Source organism: Coccinella septempunctata, chromosome 6 (genome assembly GCF_907165205.1).
Source record: "Coccinella septempunctata chromosome 6, icCocSept1.1, whole genome shotgun sequence".
NCBI classification, from domain to species: domain Eukaryota; kingdom Metazoa; phylum Arthropoda; class Insecta; order Coleoptera; family Coccinellidae; genus Coccinella; species Coccinella septempunctata.
In genome coordinates this window covers 23347061-23362398 of record NC_058194.1, presented here as the reverse complement: position 1 = coordinate 23362398, position 15338 = coordinate 23347061, and the positions used below count along the sequence as shown (strand labels likewise).

General features: G+C 34.7%; 4 protein-coding genes across 7 annotated transcripts in view; 2 read left to right on the top strand and 2 right to left on the bottom strand.

Moving 5' to 3' along the window:
• The first annotated feature begins 424 nt into the window (after positions 1–424).
• Positions 425–1813, top strand: LOC123314979 (probable enoyl-CoA hydratase echA8). Its single transcript, XM_044900477.1, has 5 exons — positions 425–694; positions 775–1019; positions 1094–1238; positions 1292–1441; positions 1497–1813. Exons 1-5 carry the CDS (start codon positions 604–606, stop codon positions 1757–1759), a joined length of 894 nt encoding a protein of 297 aa, XP_044756412.1. The 5' UTR covers positions 425–603; the 3' UTR covers positions 1760–1813.
• Positions 1814–2040: 227 nt separating this feature from the next.
• Positions 2041–6451, bottom strand: LOC123314977 (lon protease homolog, mitochondrial). 2 transcript variants are annotated; one of them, XM_044900473.1, is made up of 12 exons: positions 5928–6451; positions 5603–5861; positions 4775–5256; positions 4579–4719; positions 4359–4522; positions 4073–4302; positions 3768–3960; positions 3331–3694; positions 3113–3278; positions 2786–2969; positions 2539–2728; positions 2041–2366 (listed from the first exon to the last, which is right to left on the bottom strand). In XM_044900473.1, exons 1-12 carry the CDS (start codon positions 6315–6317, stop codon positions 2226–2228), a joined length of 2904 nt encoding a protein of 967 aa, XP_044756408.1. In that variant the 5' UTR covers positions 6318–6451; the 3' UTR covers positions 2041–2225. The 2 variants fall into 2 exon arrangements, with proteins under 2 accessions (XP_044756408.1, XP_044756409.1); XM_044900474.1 differs by having other exon boundaries at positions 4775–5205.
• A 277-nt stretch (positions 6452–6728) lies between these two features.
• Positions 6729–8493, top strand: LOC123314978 (DDB1- and CUL4-associated factor 13). Its single transcript, XM_044900476.1, has 5 exons — positions 6729–6925; positions 6984–7369; positions 7437–7765; positions 7825–8125; positions 8205–8493. The coding sequence occupies exons 1-5, from the start codon at positions 6853–6855 to the stop codon at positions 8454–8456; spliced, it is 1341 nt and encodes a 446-aa protein (XP_044756411.1). The 5' UTR covers positions 6729–6852; the 3' UTR covers positions 8457–8493.
• A 622-nt stretch (positions 8494–9115) lies between these two features.
• Positions 9116–15338, bottom strand: part of LOC123314849 — a 358596-nt gene continuing 352373 nt past the window's right edge. For all 3 annotated transcript variants that reach the window (XM_044900234.1, XM_044900235.1, XM_044900236.1), the window contains 3 exons: positions 11530–11902; positions 10774–11318; positions 9116–10420 (listed from right to left, as the gene is read on the bottom strand). In XM_044900234.1, the coding sequence (XP_044756169.1) occupies positions 10211–10420; positions 10774–11318; positions 11530–11902 (1128 nt within the window). In that variant the 3' untranslated portion in view covers positions 9116–10210. The remainder of the gene's footprint in view (positions 10421–10773; positions 11319–11529; positions 11903–15338) is intronic.

Genomic DNA, 15338 nt, shown 5'->3' with positions numbered 1-15338 from the left:
TTGTCGAATTTGTCAATGCTGCTCACTTTGCGCCTTGTACAAAATAAATAATAAGATTAACAATAAACAGATTTGAAATCATTTGGAATCATGAATATATATTCCTACAAGTCTGTTTGTGGTCCTACTAGCTAGGGGTGGATAAATAGATAGACGACGAATCTATATCGGCTTGATAGATCTATCAGCAACAAATAGTCAAATACTCTTAAATATAGCCTAATATATTTATTTAAATCTGCTGGCTGGAATCTGTGTTTCAAAAATAACTGATTTTCATGTTCATACGTAGAAAAAGAAGAAATATTTGGTGTAGCGTAAATATCATAGAAATTTGACAAAACAAAATCGTTCCGCTCTGTGATTATACCTAACCAAGAATAATTAATAATTTAGGAGTTAATGAGTTAATTAGTGAATGAGTGATTAGTTATTATATAGGCTAGCCTATTATATATTAGTGATCTGTGGTTATTAGCATAGATTATTTTACGTATAAAATATGTCCAATGTATAAGTTATTAATTAGTTATTGATTAGTTATAATTATTTAATTAGACATACGTTGTTTCTTAGTTATTCTTAAGCAGTATACCTATAAATATGTTGAAATTTATAGGAAAAAGTATTCACTTCAAGCATATACGAAAATTTGCCTCGCAAAATGTTTGTACAGATATTGAGAATGAAAAAAGTGAGTTAGTTACCCTTGAATGTTGTATACATAATTAAATTGCATTGTAATATAATTGTATGAATACTCTCTCATTGCAGATGTTATTATTGATAAAGTAGGAGAAATAACAGTCATCGGACTGAATAGACCCACTAAAAGAAATTGTATAAATTATTCAATGGCAAAAAATATTAATGAAGCTTTAGAAAGGTTTGAAGCAGATGAATCTAGTTGCGCTGCTGTTATACATGGAATTGGGGGAAACTTTTGTGCAGGAGCTGATCTCACAGAATTCATAAAACTGGATACGAAAAATTTGAAAAAGGATAAAATTTTACAATTGGTAATATGATAATAACACATAAAATAATAAATATTAAAGAACACATTTTGAGGATACCATCATAATCTTTGCAGGAATTACCTCTTAGATTAATAAAAAAACCTCTAGTTGCAGCATTGAGTGGTTATGCAGTTGCTGAAGGATTTGAAATAGCACTCATGTGTGACCTTAGAGTAATAGAAGATAATGCTGTGATGGGAATGTATAATAGAAGGTTTGGTAATAAAGTTTATATAATTTTTGCTACGGGAAAATGACTTGATTTTTTCAAGGGATTTCATGTGCCAATGGTGGCATTGTTAGACTTTCTTCAGTAGTTGGGCTGTCTAGAGCTTTAGACCTTATTTTAACTGGAAGAACTATAACAGCGCAAGAAGCCTTTCAATGGGGACTGGCAAACCGCATTGTTGCCTGTGGAACAGGTAATTGCAACTCGCTCTTCTAAAAACTGTCAATTTCAAATTATGTTGTTTGAAGCGCTTGGTCAAGCAATTCAAGTTGCTGGTTCTTTGGCTAAATTTCCTCAAGAATGCTTGTTACAAGATAGAGAAACTTTGTATCAATCGGCATTCAAGCAATCAATGGAGAAGTTATTGGAATATGAGAGGAAAAATGCAATAAAAGTTTTCAATGAAGAATCAATAGAAGGTGCCAAAAAATTTGTTGAATTAGGAATTGGTAGGCATGGAAAAACTTACGATTTGAAAGACAAAATTATTCCTGATTGGGAAAAGGAATAAAGAACTTCCAGCCAAAAATGGACAAACTGATTTAAATATATTTACTGCCTTATATGAATTGAATTTTATTAAAGTAACACCCTTTTCATCGAGTACAGGGGACCATAACATAATTAGTACTCTTTTATGTAAATGAGAACTTCAAGTAAACGGACTTTTACAGCATCAAAACCTGCTAGTGCTTCCGAAAGTTTTAGATTATAAGTTCTAAGAATATCTCCTCAATTTAAATAGAATGATCTTTAGGGGTCTTCGACAATGAATGTAATAGAAAAAATAAATCAGTTATTCCAAAATATTTTATTTATAAAACAAAATACAAAATTATGAATAAATATAAAACAACTCATTCTTTTATTAAGAGAATGTGCAATGTAGTAATTAAAAGAGAACAATTTTACTACAATTGCTAAATCAAACAACTCACAATATACAATTCTTCCGAATACATCTACAAACATCCTGTTTAAAAAACTATTTGATAAATTTCATCGAACTGTTTCACGAAATGTACTTCCAGTCCTTCAGTTATAAACTTTGGCAAGTCGTTGAAATCTTTCCTGTTTTCATCAGGCAAAATAATGCACTTAACTCCAGATCTTTTTGCCTGAAACAAATAATGCTTATTGAATGTAATCAAGCAACCAAGCATTTCGAAATATGAAGCAACACTATTATAGTAGGTGCTCTTCTTAAAATTGAAATAGAACTAACATTTCATGAAAAAAGGACAATAACAAAATGAAAAATTCAATTTGAAGAAATATAGTTCAACTTACAGCGATTGTCTTTTCTTTGATTCCACCCACTGGTAAAACTTTACCCATTAAAGAAATTTCTCCAGTCATTGCGACATCTTGACGGATTGGCCTATTTTGGGCCAACGAGACTAGAGCAGTCACGATAGTACAACCTGCGCTAGGCCCATCTTTGGGTGTTGCACCCTCGGGAACATGCAGATGTAGATGACTGTAAAAAAAAATGGAAATTAAACGCAAAATTAGAAAGAAGGGAAAAGTTTCCAACCTAGTTTGTAAGAATTTATTGTCCTTATCAACTTTATTCAGGAAATTTCTAGCAACAGTAAGTGCTATTTTGGCAGACTCTTTCATCACTTCTCCTAAATGTCCAGTTAGTTCCATACTTCCTTCACCAGTATCTTTTTCTTGAATTTTTCTAGTTGTTGTCTCAATGAATAATGTTGATCCACCTGAATTTTAGCAATGAGTTGATTATTATGAATTGAACTTTTAGAATAATTCAAACCAAAATCGCATAGAAAAATATTTGCTAAAGTTAATTAAGTTTGTTGTTAGTTTAGTTATTTAACTAAAAATCGCTTATTGAACTCACCCATTGCAGTCCAAGCTAATCCCATTACAACACCTGGAGGGGTTACATCATACATTCTATCTTGAGTAAATACAGGTTTTCCCACGAACTCGAACAAGTTTTCAGGGGTAACAGTTACAGATTCAGTTTCTTCCTTCACAATTTTATAAGCCACTTTTCGAACAACCTAAAACAAATGCAAGTCATAAACATACAATAAGCTTTGTTTCATCACTCACTTTCTCTATATGCTTTTGTAAATTTCTAACACCAGACTCCCTGCAATAATTTTTTATTAACGTTTTCAAAGAATCATCCGTTAACGTTATTGTATCATCTTTAAGCCCACTATCTTTGATCGCTTGGGGCAGGAGATATTCTTTGGCAATAGCTAATTTTTCTTCAGCAATATATCCGGACATATCTATCATTTCCATCCTGTCACGTAAAGGTTCAGGAATTGTGTCAGTAACGTTTGCAGTACATATAAATAGGACTTTGGACAAGTCAACAGGAACATCAAGGTAATGATCAAGGAAATTTGCATTCTGTTCTGGATCCAACATTTCTAGAAGAGCAGAGCTGGGATCTCCTTGATAACCTCTGTAATTTTTTCATTAGAGTGAATAAAAAAATTTTCAGATAAAATATTTATCCAAGCATATTATTGCCTTACTTGCCAATTTTGTCCACTTCATCAATCAAAACCAAAGGGTTTTCCGTTCTCGTTTTTTTAAGGCACTGAATGACCTTTCCAGGCATCGCACCCACATAAGTTCTTCTGTGTCCTTTGATTTCTGCCACGTCTGTCATTCCTCCAACCGAAAATCGGAAGTATTCACGATTCAAGGCTCTCGCTATTGATCTAGCTAAAAATAACAAACAAGCAATTAAGTGTGATAAGGAAGGTAGTCCATGTGAGGGAATTACGAAGGTTTAGTCCAGTGTTTCAGTAGTACGTTTTTAGTAATTTATACATACCAATACTAGTTTTGCCAACACCTGGAGGGCCATGGAAGCATAAGATCTTTCCTTGTGTTGAACCTTTCAGCTGACTCACAGCAATAAATTCCAATATTCTTCTTTTGATATCTTCCATTCCATAATGGTCCTTATCTAGTATTTCTGTTGCACGTTGCAGATTCAAGTTTTCTTCGCTTTGTACACCCCATGGTAGAGAGGTTAACCAGTCTAAATAGTTCCTTGTAACACTACAAAAATTCTGGAATTGGAAAAGATGATCAACAAGTAAATACTTTCAACATACTTGAATTCTGAACTGTGACTTTCCAAGAAACCTAGTTTGCTTAATTCTTCATCAATAACAGACGATACTGCTTGGGGAACCACTTTATCTTTAATTCTTTCCCTGAATTTGTCACCAATGGCATCTTTGTCTTCTTTTTCCAAGCCAAGCTCTTTCTTTATAACCTGAAGAGATGAGAATTATATATAAATTGTACATATAAATTATATAAAACTCTAACCTTCAATTGTTCATGAAGAATATATTTTCTATGTTGCTGTTTAACCTTTTCTTCGACTTCTTTACCAATTTTCTGTTGAAGTTTCGACAATTCCAATTCTTTTTTCAATAAAGCAAGTGATAGCATTAATCGTTTGGGAATCTGAAAACGAAATAGAATTTAATAGAAGAAAGACAAAGAATGTTGACAATATTACATCCATCTCTTCCAATACTTCTTGTAATTCTTTAGATTCAGCAGCTGTCAAAGCTGCTCCTAGATCGCTCAAGTAAACCGGATTGTCAACGACTCTCTGTCCTTGGTGCATCATTTGTTGTAAACTGTCTCGGTATAGTGGATTCAAGCTTATAATATCTCTTATTGTTTTAATAACTTCTTGAGTTAAGGCGTTAACTTCCTCGGTTTGCCTAAATTTATTATGCACTACATTTTCTACTTCAGCCATTAGCAGTGCATCAAGTTTTTTCTCCTTATCCTCATCCTTTTTTTCATTCTTCTGTTCAGTTTCTTTTTCTGTATCTTTTGCTACAGGAACTTCCTTAACTTCAGATGACTTAGTTTCAGTCAAACCTTTCTTAAGTCTGTTATTTCTGTGTTTCCTTCTTCTCTTTTCAGCATCTGTTTCTTCTAGAATAACGTTCATGGTTGTTTTAAATAAAGGAAATGTGAGTTTCATTTCTGAAGTAGAATATTTCATTATGTACAGTAAAATAGCTTCTCCAAAATAAGTCTGTTAATTTCAGCAAATGGAATAAGCAAAAATATGTAAGAGATGAATATAATATGAATACTTTTGAGTTATCGAAATGATAAGAGATATTATATAAATGAAAATATAAATCAAAATGATTTATTTGAAGAGCTGTAATTTAATAATATAGCACTTTTTGATTCAGTGAATTTACTATGTTTTAGGCTATTCAGTAGGGTTTTTGTTCAAACTATTTCTCAAAGTATGAGATGTTGAAGAAAGTTTAAGGATGAATTAGTACAAAATTTCAATGAGGAGTGCTGAAATCAATACCTTTAACAGGCTCTTCCTCAATGTCTAGAATTTGACCAGTAATTTTTATCCTCCTATGTGCCATAACAACCATTCGAAGCCGATCTCCAAGGTCTTGCATTTCATGTATTTGCGCAAATACACCAATATGATAAATATCATCCAAATTATTCACTACTTCAGCCTCATTTTCCTCACTCTTCTTAAGAAAAATGCCACAATACGGTTGATTCAATTTTACTTTTCTCCTAATCAATTCAATCAATTGTGGATTTGTTATCTGAAGAAATCATTTGTACAGCATTTTCATGAAAGGCATATATATTTCCAGATCAATTTAACTTACTTCAATAAGTTTAATAAATCTTGGAAAAACTATATTCTTATTTATTGCAATGACTGGCACATGCGGCCAAACTTCTGGTACTGCAACTGTTGCTGGCAATTGAGGATTTTGTTCATCGACACCATCTTCATCTGAACCTCGAGTTGATAGAAATCTTTTTGAAGAACCTATCGTACAATACTTATTGTGGGATTCGGATAGAAATGGACGATTATATATTTTAACCTGTGATGTATTATCTAATTTGAAGCTGTTTATTGAATCAGCAGTTGTTGTACTGGTACAGAGAATAGACTTTGCAGTGCAAGCATGTATGTTCCTCTGAACTCTTTTGAACCCAATAAAACGGTATAAATACCTAGAACTCAGAACAACTTTCGATGAATGCATATTTGCAAACAAATTATTTCGCTGTGAAAGCAAATCGAATGAGGGGTAGCAAAACTTTTTTCTTTTCTTTGGATTGTTTGGAAAAATCTGGAAACTTTCAACTTAACCTTACTAATCCACAGAAATCATAGAAATAATCGTTGGTTTCAGAGAAAACTCTACAGTCTCTACAAAGATAACCTTCGATACGTTTTTCTTTTTGAATGTCAAGTGATTTCTACTCTTTTTTCTAGAGAAAATTTGAAACTTTGACAGAAACTAAGGCCATTGGTCAAAAGAAAATCGAATACAAAATGCAAGTGGCAAAAAAGTTTTTGCCAAGTGATCTTGTCACAGACAAAGAAAACAGTGACAGTTTGCCAGTTGTCTCTAGTCCTTAAGTGATAACCATAGAGAGTCTCTAGTGATAACCTATTTATTGACCTAAATTTGACAGTTTGGCGCACGTTGTTGCTTGCAAAATACGAGAATTTGAAAAATAACCAAACAACTCTTATCGTTTTCATTTACCCAATGTCCAAGGAGTTTTGCGAATATGGTGAAAGTTAAAGTAATCTGCAGAAATCCTGATGAATACTTACGAGAAACAAAACACGATTTCCATAAAGGTAACGTTATTAATATTGCTCGTTGAATTATATTGTCTTGAACCACTTTTTTTTTCAGTTCCTCGCAATTATGATCCAGAATTACATCCTTTTGAAGCTGCAAGGGAGTACACAAGAGCTTTGAATGCAGTGAAGTTGGAACGTATATTTGCCAAACCTTTTATTTGTAGTTTGGATGGGCACAGTGACAGCATATCTTGTTTGGCCAAACATCCAACTCATCTATCTAAGTTGTTGAGTGGAGCATACGATGGTGAATTGAGGCTTTGGGATATTCCTCGAAAGGTATGTCTTAGAAATTTTGTGGCACATGAAGGTGTAGTTAGAGGAATTACCTTCACACCAAATGGTGAACATTTCATCAGTTTGAGTGACGATAAGACAATAAAAACATGGAGTTCCTCGGTACCAGCTGAGGGAGAAGAAGAACAGCCTGTTAATACTGTAAGTCTAGTCATTTTTCTCCGCAGATAAGAACTGTGTGAATTAAATTAAAAATTTCTTTTTATAGGTTCTCAGCAAATCTGTTTTATTTGGGCTTACACATCATAGAAAAGAACCGATATTTGCAACATGTGGTGAAGTTTGTCAAATCTGGAATGAAACCAGAAATGAACCCATTAAAACATTCCAGTGGGGCGTAGATTCTTTATATGATATTGCTTTTAATCAAGTTGAAACTAGCTTACTTGCTAGCTGTGCTAGTGATAGAAGCATTATCTTATATGATATGAGAGAAGCAGCACCTCTTAGAAAAGTTGTGATGAAACTTAGAGCTAATAAATTATGTTTTAATCCTATGGAATCATATATTTTCACCTGTGCTAGTGAAGATTACAAGTAGGTCATTTATTCATTTTTATTTGATTGAAAATTCATTAGCGTTTTTGAATTTTTAGTTTATATACTTTTGATACAAGACGTTTGAATCGTCCAGTGAACATCCATCAGGATCATGTGGCAGCAGTGACTTACATAGACTACTCCCCAACCGGCAAAGAATTTGTAACAGGAAGTTATGATAAGACTATCAGAATATTTGAAACTGATAAAGGACATTCTAGAGATATTTATCATACAAAGAGAATGCAAAGACTTACCTGTGTTCAGTGGAGCTTGGATGATAAGTATATTATGAGTGGCTCTGATGAAATGAATATACGAATTTGGAAAGCTAGAGCGTCTGAGAAGTTAGGACCGGTGAGTACACAAATTTGGTTTTCTTCAATGAACATCATATAGATGGCCGTTTCTAATTATCGTCATTATTTTCTTTCAGTTGAACCCCAGGGAAAAACAGTCTTTAAAATATGCAGAAGCTCTGAAGGAGAAATTTGCGAGTCACCCACAAGTAAGAAGAATAAAAAGACACAGACAGGTGCCCAAGCATGTCCACAATGCTTTGAAAGAACACCGTGTTATTAAACAAAAAGAGAAGAGGAAAGAGTCGAACAGAAGAACTCATTCCACACCTGGAACTGTACCATTTGTTCCAGAAAGAGCAAAACATGTTCTCAAAGAAGATAAATAAAATGTATATTATGAACATAAATAAATATTTTATACTAGTTTGTTATTTTTTATATATTTCATCATAAGAGTAGAAAAATCGTCACATTTTCCCCTGATAGCATCTGATATTTTTGTTATTTCATGCCCTCAAATGGGTTTTAGGCGGTAGTGGAATAGCTCTTACTTGCCTGCTATTAACTCTGCCATATTGCATTTAACTTCACCGCCATATTGGAAAAATGGCGCCTTAAAACAGTTTTTTGATAATATCTCTTCTCAGACTCATTTCACGATAAATTTATATACGCGATCGATTCATTGCAATAGCTATTCCAAAATTCAGTTCGGTTTTTGAAGAACCGGGTGTTGAAAGATTATAGCCTTCAGTAGGTAATAACTCTGTTTAAGCATCACCTGCTTTTTGTTTGAAGGCAATTGTCTTGAGACGAATACTATATAAAACAGCGTCCACATATCTTGCGCTGTAAACTTTAACTTGGTTAATTCAGGAGATATATTCGAAGTCCTTCATTAAATGAATACGTAACAGTAGTCACATAAAGAGGTGCTTGATGATTGTTCATTGATTATTCTGTACGAATTTTGAAAATTAGATTTTCTGAATGTTAATTCAGCAATTAAATGCAATTAAGATCTCTAAAATGAAATGAGACACAATTAAGGTGAATAAAAAATTATATTTATTCATAGGAAATAAATACTTTTATAGTTTTATATTACATATTAGGTTGGAACGATTATAAACAGTCAGTAAATGTTTAAGGGTATAATAACACTTCTTTTATTGTTGAACCATTGACAAAAATTTCTCTTTTGAAGATTCCCATACCAATATAATTATTTCACAGCGAACTATGGAAACAATCAATCACATGTATGAGTAGGTAAATATTGAAAAAAAAAAGATTAATTACTTCACATTTACTGACATTGTTGAATATAAAAAGACTGCCAGAAGTAACAACTCTAAATGATAGGTATCTCATTTAACACTATCATGAATTCTAAGTATGAAATACTCATAAACAACAACGTCGTGAAAAAATGGATTGAAAGAAACATATCTGATAATAAATAATGCAATTCATGAGCATTTTTCAAGCCATTAATATTTCAATAGTTGATAGTTAATGTCATCAATTTCTATATTTTCATCAGTTACAATAATGTAAGTATGTATATAATTTTTCTGGAGACTAGGTTATTTACTATTTACAATATACAAATAATATATTCATTGGTCCAAAAAATCACTGAAACTAGACAAATCGTAAAGCATTGCATTTTCCTTTACCAACTAACACTTGTAAGTAGCTTAAGCTTTTTTGTGATTGGGAAAATTGAAACTTAAGGATTAACGTTAAGGGGTTAAATAACAACCATTGTTTCGAATATCAGTAACAAAAATTATAAAAGTTTAGGATCATCGGTCCATTTCCACAACAATTTTTACACCTATCAGAACACTTTTATCTTTTGAAGGTATATCACAAGAAACACAGGCATTGCGTCTTTAAAAGGGTGAACAATTACTCCTACAGCTTTCCATTTTACTCGCACGTTATACTAATTTTTTCGATGGAAGCTCCACGGATTCACAAAGTCAGTTTTCCTCGAAATGAAAACAACTTGGAGGTAATGTAATCGAGTAATTCGGATCACCCCTATTATCGATACTGGGGTACGACTAGTTCACGTAAAGAAATAATAAGTAACCGAGCTACCATCACTTGAAATGTTCGTCACCGAATCTCACACATTCAAATCGGCCATCATTTTCCTGAAATCAGCCAAAGTGTTGTAATCGGGGTCCAGATCGATATCGGCGAAGTCTTTCTTTGAATCCTGCTTGGCGAAACTGGGATTGTACCGGTTCAGCGACAGCGGACAGGGTAGAAGTTCAGGCATGACTGAATGGTGGGTGATGAGGGAAGTGAGGGTGGTGAATTCTTTCGTGAAACCCTGAAAAATACGGAATTATGATGTATTGGTTACAGAGTTTTTTCACTGTCTTCTCTGATCGAAAAAAAAAATGATTTTTTCGCATGAAGATGAAAGATAAGGTGAAGGGTATTACAAATTATTTTTAGGATTTCGGAACCGAAGAAAAGCTGTTCAACAGACAATATCATCCGATATCTGACCATCAATTCAAAAGAATTGAACTTGGTAATGCTGATAATATATGTGATTCTTTGAATGGCACCTCTGGTGTTGAACATTCCTTCAAAGATCTCCCAAAAGTTTATTTTCCTAGCCTCAAATTCTGGTCGAAGACTTCCTACTCATGCTAAATTATAATGAGTTTTCCTTACCTGTATTTTATAACCTTTATTAGTCCTAACGATTAGATAATGAGCAATTCCAGTTGGCTGAAAATTTCTTGGCACCCTCAGAGAAAGAGCAAAGCAACCAGGCTTGCTTGTACTTTCTCTAACCATAAATGCTCCAATCGGTTCTTGAGCTAGTATCTCGAGCGCTATCTCCCTCGGTATACCAGCCTGGAACCACGGTGCCATTCTCAATTCTTCCTGTTCCTTATTGTTCAGGGAATCTGTCCTTTCAGGTGGTGGTGGCACTACAGGCATGAAGTTCAGCAGTGTCCCGTTTTCAGTTATCTGCGTGCAAGAGCTGGAACTGCTTGAACTGTGCAGGAAAAACCTCCTGGTCTTATAATCGTGATCCAAGGAGGCCGGAGAACCTTGTAACAGCCTGCAGTTGTCCATCATTTCCAGATGTTTGTGTATTTCTTTGTCGTTTCTTACGTTCTCTACTGTGGTTTTGATATGGATGTTCTTATTATCGGCGTCGGTCGACTCGTTGACGTATCCTCCAGATAATGGACGATTCGTGGGACTACCTATTGGGATAAATGGTTCATTAGTATTCGCATTTCTTTTTTTATAATCTAGTTTCACGAAACTCCGAATAAGCAGTGCTGAAAGCATGGCATAATCTCAAATAGAAAATAAATTTTGCATCTTGTAATGTACAGTACCTACAATACGAGATAGAAAATTTCTTTTCTTAATTTCTTTAACTTCGGTCAACCTGGAAAACTTTTTCCTCACCTGGAGTACTGGCATTAGAATTATTATCCGACACTAGAGGGCAGTTATCATCGTCAACGCTGCTCAAGGTTCCCGTCAACCCCATAGCTATCCTCTTGATCAAGGGCGGTTTCTCCACCATCTTCTTGTAGGAGTTCATCTCCGTTGGCGAATTACTTTCCTCACTGTTCGGTGTACTTTGGGTAGACACACTTTTTTCACTAGGTCCCAAAACGTTATACCGGTGTAAGTGTGGCTTCAGTCCCGGTATCGAACTAGGGGGTGATATTCTAAGGGTTGCGGTATCCGACATTGGGACATCCATTTCGTTCGGCTGACTGCTGCTGTTCTGGTGTTGCATGTCTTGGGATAAGGCGGCGGAGAAGTCTTTCGTCTAAAAAAAAGAACATATTATGATAATGCTTTGAATGCTGTGGTTGCAAATTATGTTCTTAATTTATCTAGGCTGGTATATGTATAGCAGTTATTATTCCATTATCTTGGAGTAAAAACAATGTCCATCATTAGTCTCTGAAATTTTTAAAATTCAACACTATTCAAAATAAACTGCTCCACATGAGTTAGGGATATTGACTTAAATTGCAAAAAAATATAGTTAAAATAAGATTTTTGTGATGAAAATTCATATTGATATGATTTCAAGTTGCAAATTAATTTTAGGCTGTAGGTCTGCACCGTATACAGGGTGGTTAAGAAAAATCGAGTAAAATAACGAAATTTTATTCCCAGAGAATTCAAGCATTTTAAGACTATCAATACAATGTATGGCCTCCACGGGCATCAATAACAGCTTGACATCTTCTTTGCATACTACACACGAGGTTGTTGAACATTTCTTGAGGAATTTGGTTCCATAAACGGGGCAGAAGCTCTCTCAGATCATTTAAGCATTCTGGGTTAGGTTGATGATTATCTAATCTTCTTTGATGCATATCCCATGCATGTTCTAGGCAATTCAAATCTGGTGAGTGCGGAGGTATTGGTAAATGTGGAATACCAAGCTCCTCGCGCGCATTCTCAACTATGGCTGTACGGTGCGGTCTAGCGTTATCGTCTAGAAATTGAAAAGTTTCACCAATAGCAGCGTGAAAATTTGGCACATTGTCAATGACATGCTCCTTATAGTGTAAGGCGATCATATTCCCAGGACAAATGTGTAGATCTGTGCGCCCGTTGAAACATATCCCGGCCCATACCATAACATTACCCCCTCGGAATGGATGGACTTCTTGGACATAGCGACGATTACGGGGTATGCGTGGGATTGTCCATACCCTTATTCTTCGAGAATCTGAAAATCGTTCATATCTGGATTCATCAGTGAAAAGGACATTACGCCATTGATCGTTCCAATTGATACGTTGACTTGCCCATTCCAGTCTTTGACGCTTATGGTCATGTGTTAATGGAACTCCTCTTAATGGACGTCTAGAACCTAGATTCACCTCTCTCAAACGTCGTCTGATGGTTTCGATGGAAACTTGGACCCCATCTGCATTTTGAAGAGTTTTCCGTAGCATTCTACACGTAGATGTAGGTTTTCTTCTCGCCGAAACGATCCTGTGCAGGTGTTGTTTTTCGTCGCCCACCAAGCCTTGGTCTTCCCAACACGGAACCTGTCTCCCCAAAGTCGAGATATCACACTTTGGCTGACTTGGAGCCTTTACGCTACAACAACCTGAGTTAGGCCACCTGTAGCATTCCGATAGCCCTATTAGCCTCAGCGTTTATTAATTTACGTCTTGGCATTTTCAGAAAACTCGTTTTAAATCGAAGCCGTTGATAAACTGACTACATTTCAAAATAAGATCATTCATGAAGCATTTCCAAAGAACCAAATTTAAAAAAAAGGCGACCAGATTGACTAAATGTCTCATACTGATTTTTATTGGATCGATTCAAGTTGTTATTGAGTTTTAAATGATTTTACAGAGATTTTCTCGAATGTTACATATTTAAAACGATTGAATACGATATCCCTAACTCTTGTGGAGCAGTATATAAATTCAAATACCTAACATGGAGAAGTAATATGTATACCGATATAGATACAAGGTTATCTGTAAATGACAATAACAATAACAATTTTTTGTTAAATCCATCCCCCTTCAAAGATACAGACCCTAAAATGTGCTCTGGACTTGAAGGTTTTTTTTAAGGGTTCTGAAAAACACTGACTCATAATGTAACTCTATACATAATGTGGATAATTTTTCAACCACTTTACTTCATAGTGCTATGCTTCGAGGGTCAGCATTAGCAAGAAATGGAATGTTCGTAAAACGAAGTTTGAAAGTTCACTGTTTATTTGAAGATATGCAAAACAAACGGCGAATTTGTGTGAAATCGTTCTCCAGATCTAGATCCAGAAGAATGAATCGTCTTCAGAACAACAGACATCGCATCTGTGTGAATTTGTTACAATATATCGTTAAGTCGAGAAAGGAGGCGAATATATTCCGTGAAGAATGCTGCCATCAACATTCTTCTTGAGGACCGACTGGTGCTTTTTCTTGATGACACAATTCATCTTCTTCCACCCAATATTCCCCAGCCAGCCGGGTAACAAAACACGTTATCCATCCAAATGTAGATTCCCTACGACGTTGACGTAAACATAAGACAACGGGGAAGATAAAAAAGCTGTAAATACGTCTTGAAAACCGGAGAAGTTGGCAAGTGAACCCTGGAAAACGTGAAAATAAAAATCGGAAGTATTTTTATGGTGTATAATAACAGTGCTGGGGACCATTTATCAAACTAGATAGCTACTGTTTAAACATATTTCGTTGATGAGAGAGGTAGATAAACGAAGATTTATGCTTACGGCGCTCCACTGGAGGAAGGCCAGTTGATATCGATAAATTAGTCTGCTTCCTCACTGCTAAACACCCTATTATTAACGGATGAATAGGACCTGAAAGTGCGGTTCATGTGAACGTTTTTCGTTGCAATCATGCCCAAAGCCTAATAAACTTTATCGTTGATCGGAGAAAAAGCTTAGAAACCACAGTGCAATGCTGAGATTATATAGGTACCTAAGAACGGACCCCTTTTTATGTAAGATAACTTTGAAATTGAGCATTTCTTATAGTTTAGTGTGAGAAAACACTCAATTTCATTCGGTCTTCCGACTCCCTTTATTTCTTTTGCGTTTCGTAACATCTTTGTGTCGAAACTGTGCCTTCTTAGGCAATAATGGAAATGAAAATTTGCAATGGTGCTTTTCAGTGGAGCTAAACATTGACCCAACCAAGACCCACTGGCGGTTCCAGCAGTGATTTTATGGGGGATTCATAATTTTATATTTGTAATTCTGTAAGGAGTTTGTTGGTATAAAATGGGAGTATCTTTATAATTGTTATAAAAGCTATATATTTGTAAGAAAAATTTATTCTTATTTGAAGGGAAATAAAATCATTTTTCGTTATTCGAAAAAATACTTCTATCAAGTTATCAGGAAAGCAACTTTTCTAGTACCGTAGATTCGGGTGACTTGGAACGATTGTTGAATTCAACTTGTCATATTTTCAAAACGGTGACTTATTTTCATCTGAAAAAGAGGTTCGAATATGCTTAATGACTCAGACTATTAATTAGGATATATACCATTCTTCAGAATTCGGATATAAATTATGAAAAAACTGAAATATACTTGTCCCAAGTCACCCTATAAAGGCTTGGGACACAAGTTAAAATCTATTGATTTCTCAACTCTCAAATGAAATAAGTGACTTGGGACGGTGTATAGTTTTGAAAAATTAGAATTTGTGATTATATAGTTGAAATTCCGTAAGGAAATTAAATGA

Bases quoted from the DNA above. Each gene is read 5' to 3' on its own strand.
- LOC123314979 (XM_044900477.1), top strand. From the start codon at position 604: ATGTTGAAATTTATAGGAAAAAGTATTCACTTCAAGCATATACGAAAA. The intron at 1,239-1,291 runs GTAATAAAGTTT...GATTTTTTCAAG, and splicing joins AATGTATAATAGAAGGTTTG to GGATTTCATGTGCCAATGGT. The intron at 1,442-1,496 runs GTAATTGCAACT...TGTTGTTTGAAG, and splicing joins CATTGTTGCCTGTGGAACAG to CGCTTGGTCAAGCAATTCAA.
- LOC123314977 (XM_044900473.1), bottom strand. From the start codon at position 6,317: ATGCATTCATCGAAAGTTGTTCTGAGTTCTAGGTATTTATACCGTTTT. The intron at 5,862-5,927 runs GTAAGTTAAATT...TGATTTCTTCAG, and splicing joins GATTTATTAAACTTATTGAA to ATAACAAATCCACAATTGAT. The intron at 4,523-4,578 runs GTTAGAGTTTTA...TCATCTCTTCAG, and splicing joins TTCTTCATGAACAATTGAAG to GTTATAAAGAAAGAGCTTGG.
- LOC123314978 (XM_044900476.1), top strand. From the start codon at position 6,853: ATGGTGAAAGTTAAAGTAATCTGCAGAAATCCTGATGAATACTTACGA. The intron at 6,926-6,983 runs GTAACGTTATTA...TTTTTTTTTCAG, and splicing joins AAAACACGATTTCCATAAAG to TTCCTCGCAATTATGATCCA. The intron at 7,370-7,436 runs GTAAGTCTAGTC...TTCTTTTTATAG, and splicing joins AAGAACAGCCTGTTAATACT to GTTCTCAGCAAATCTGTTTT.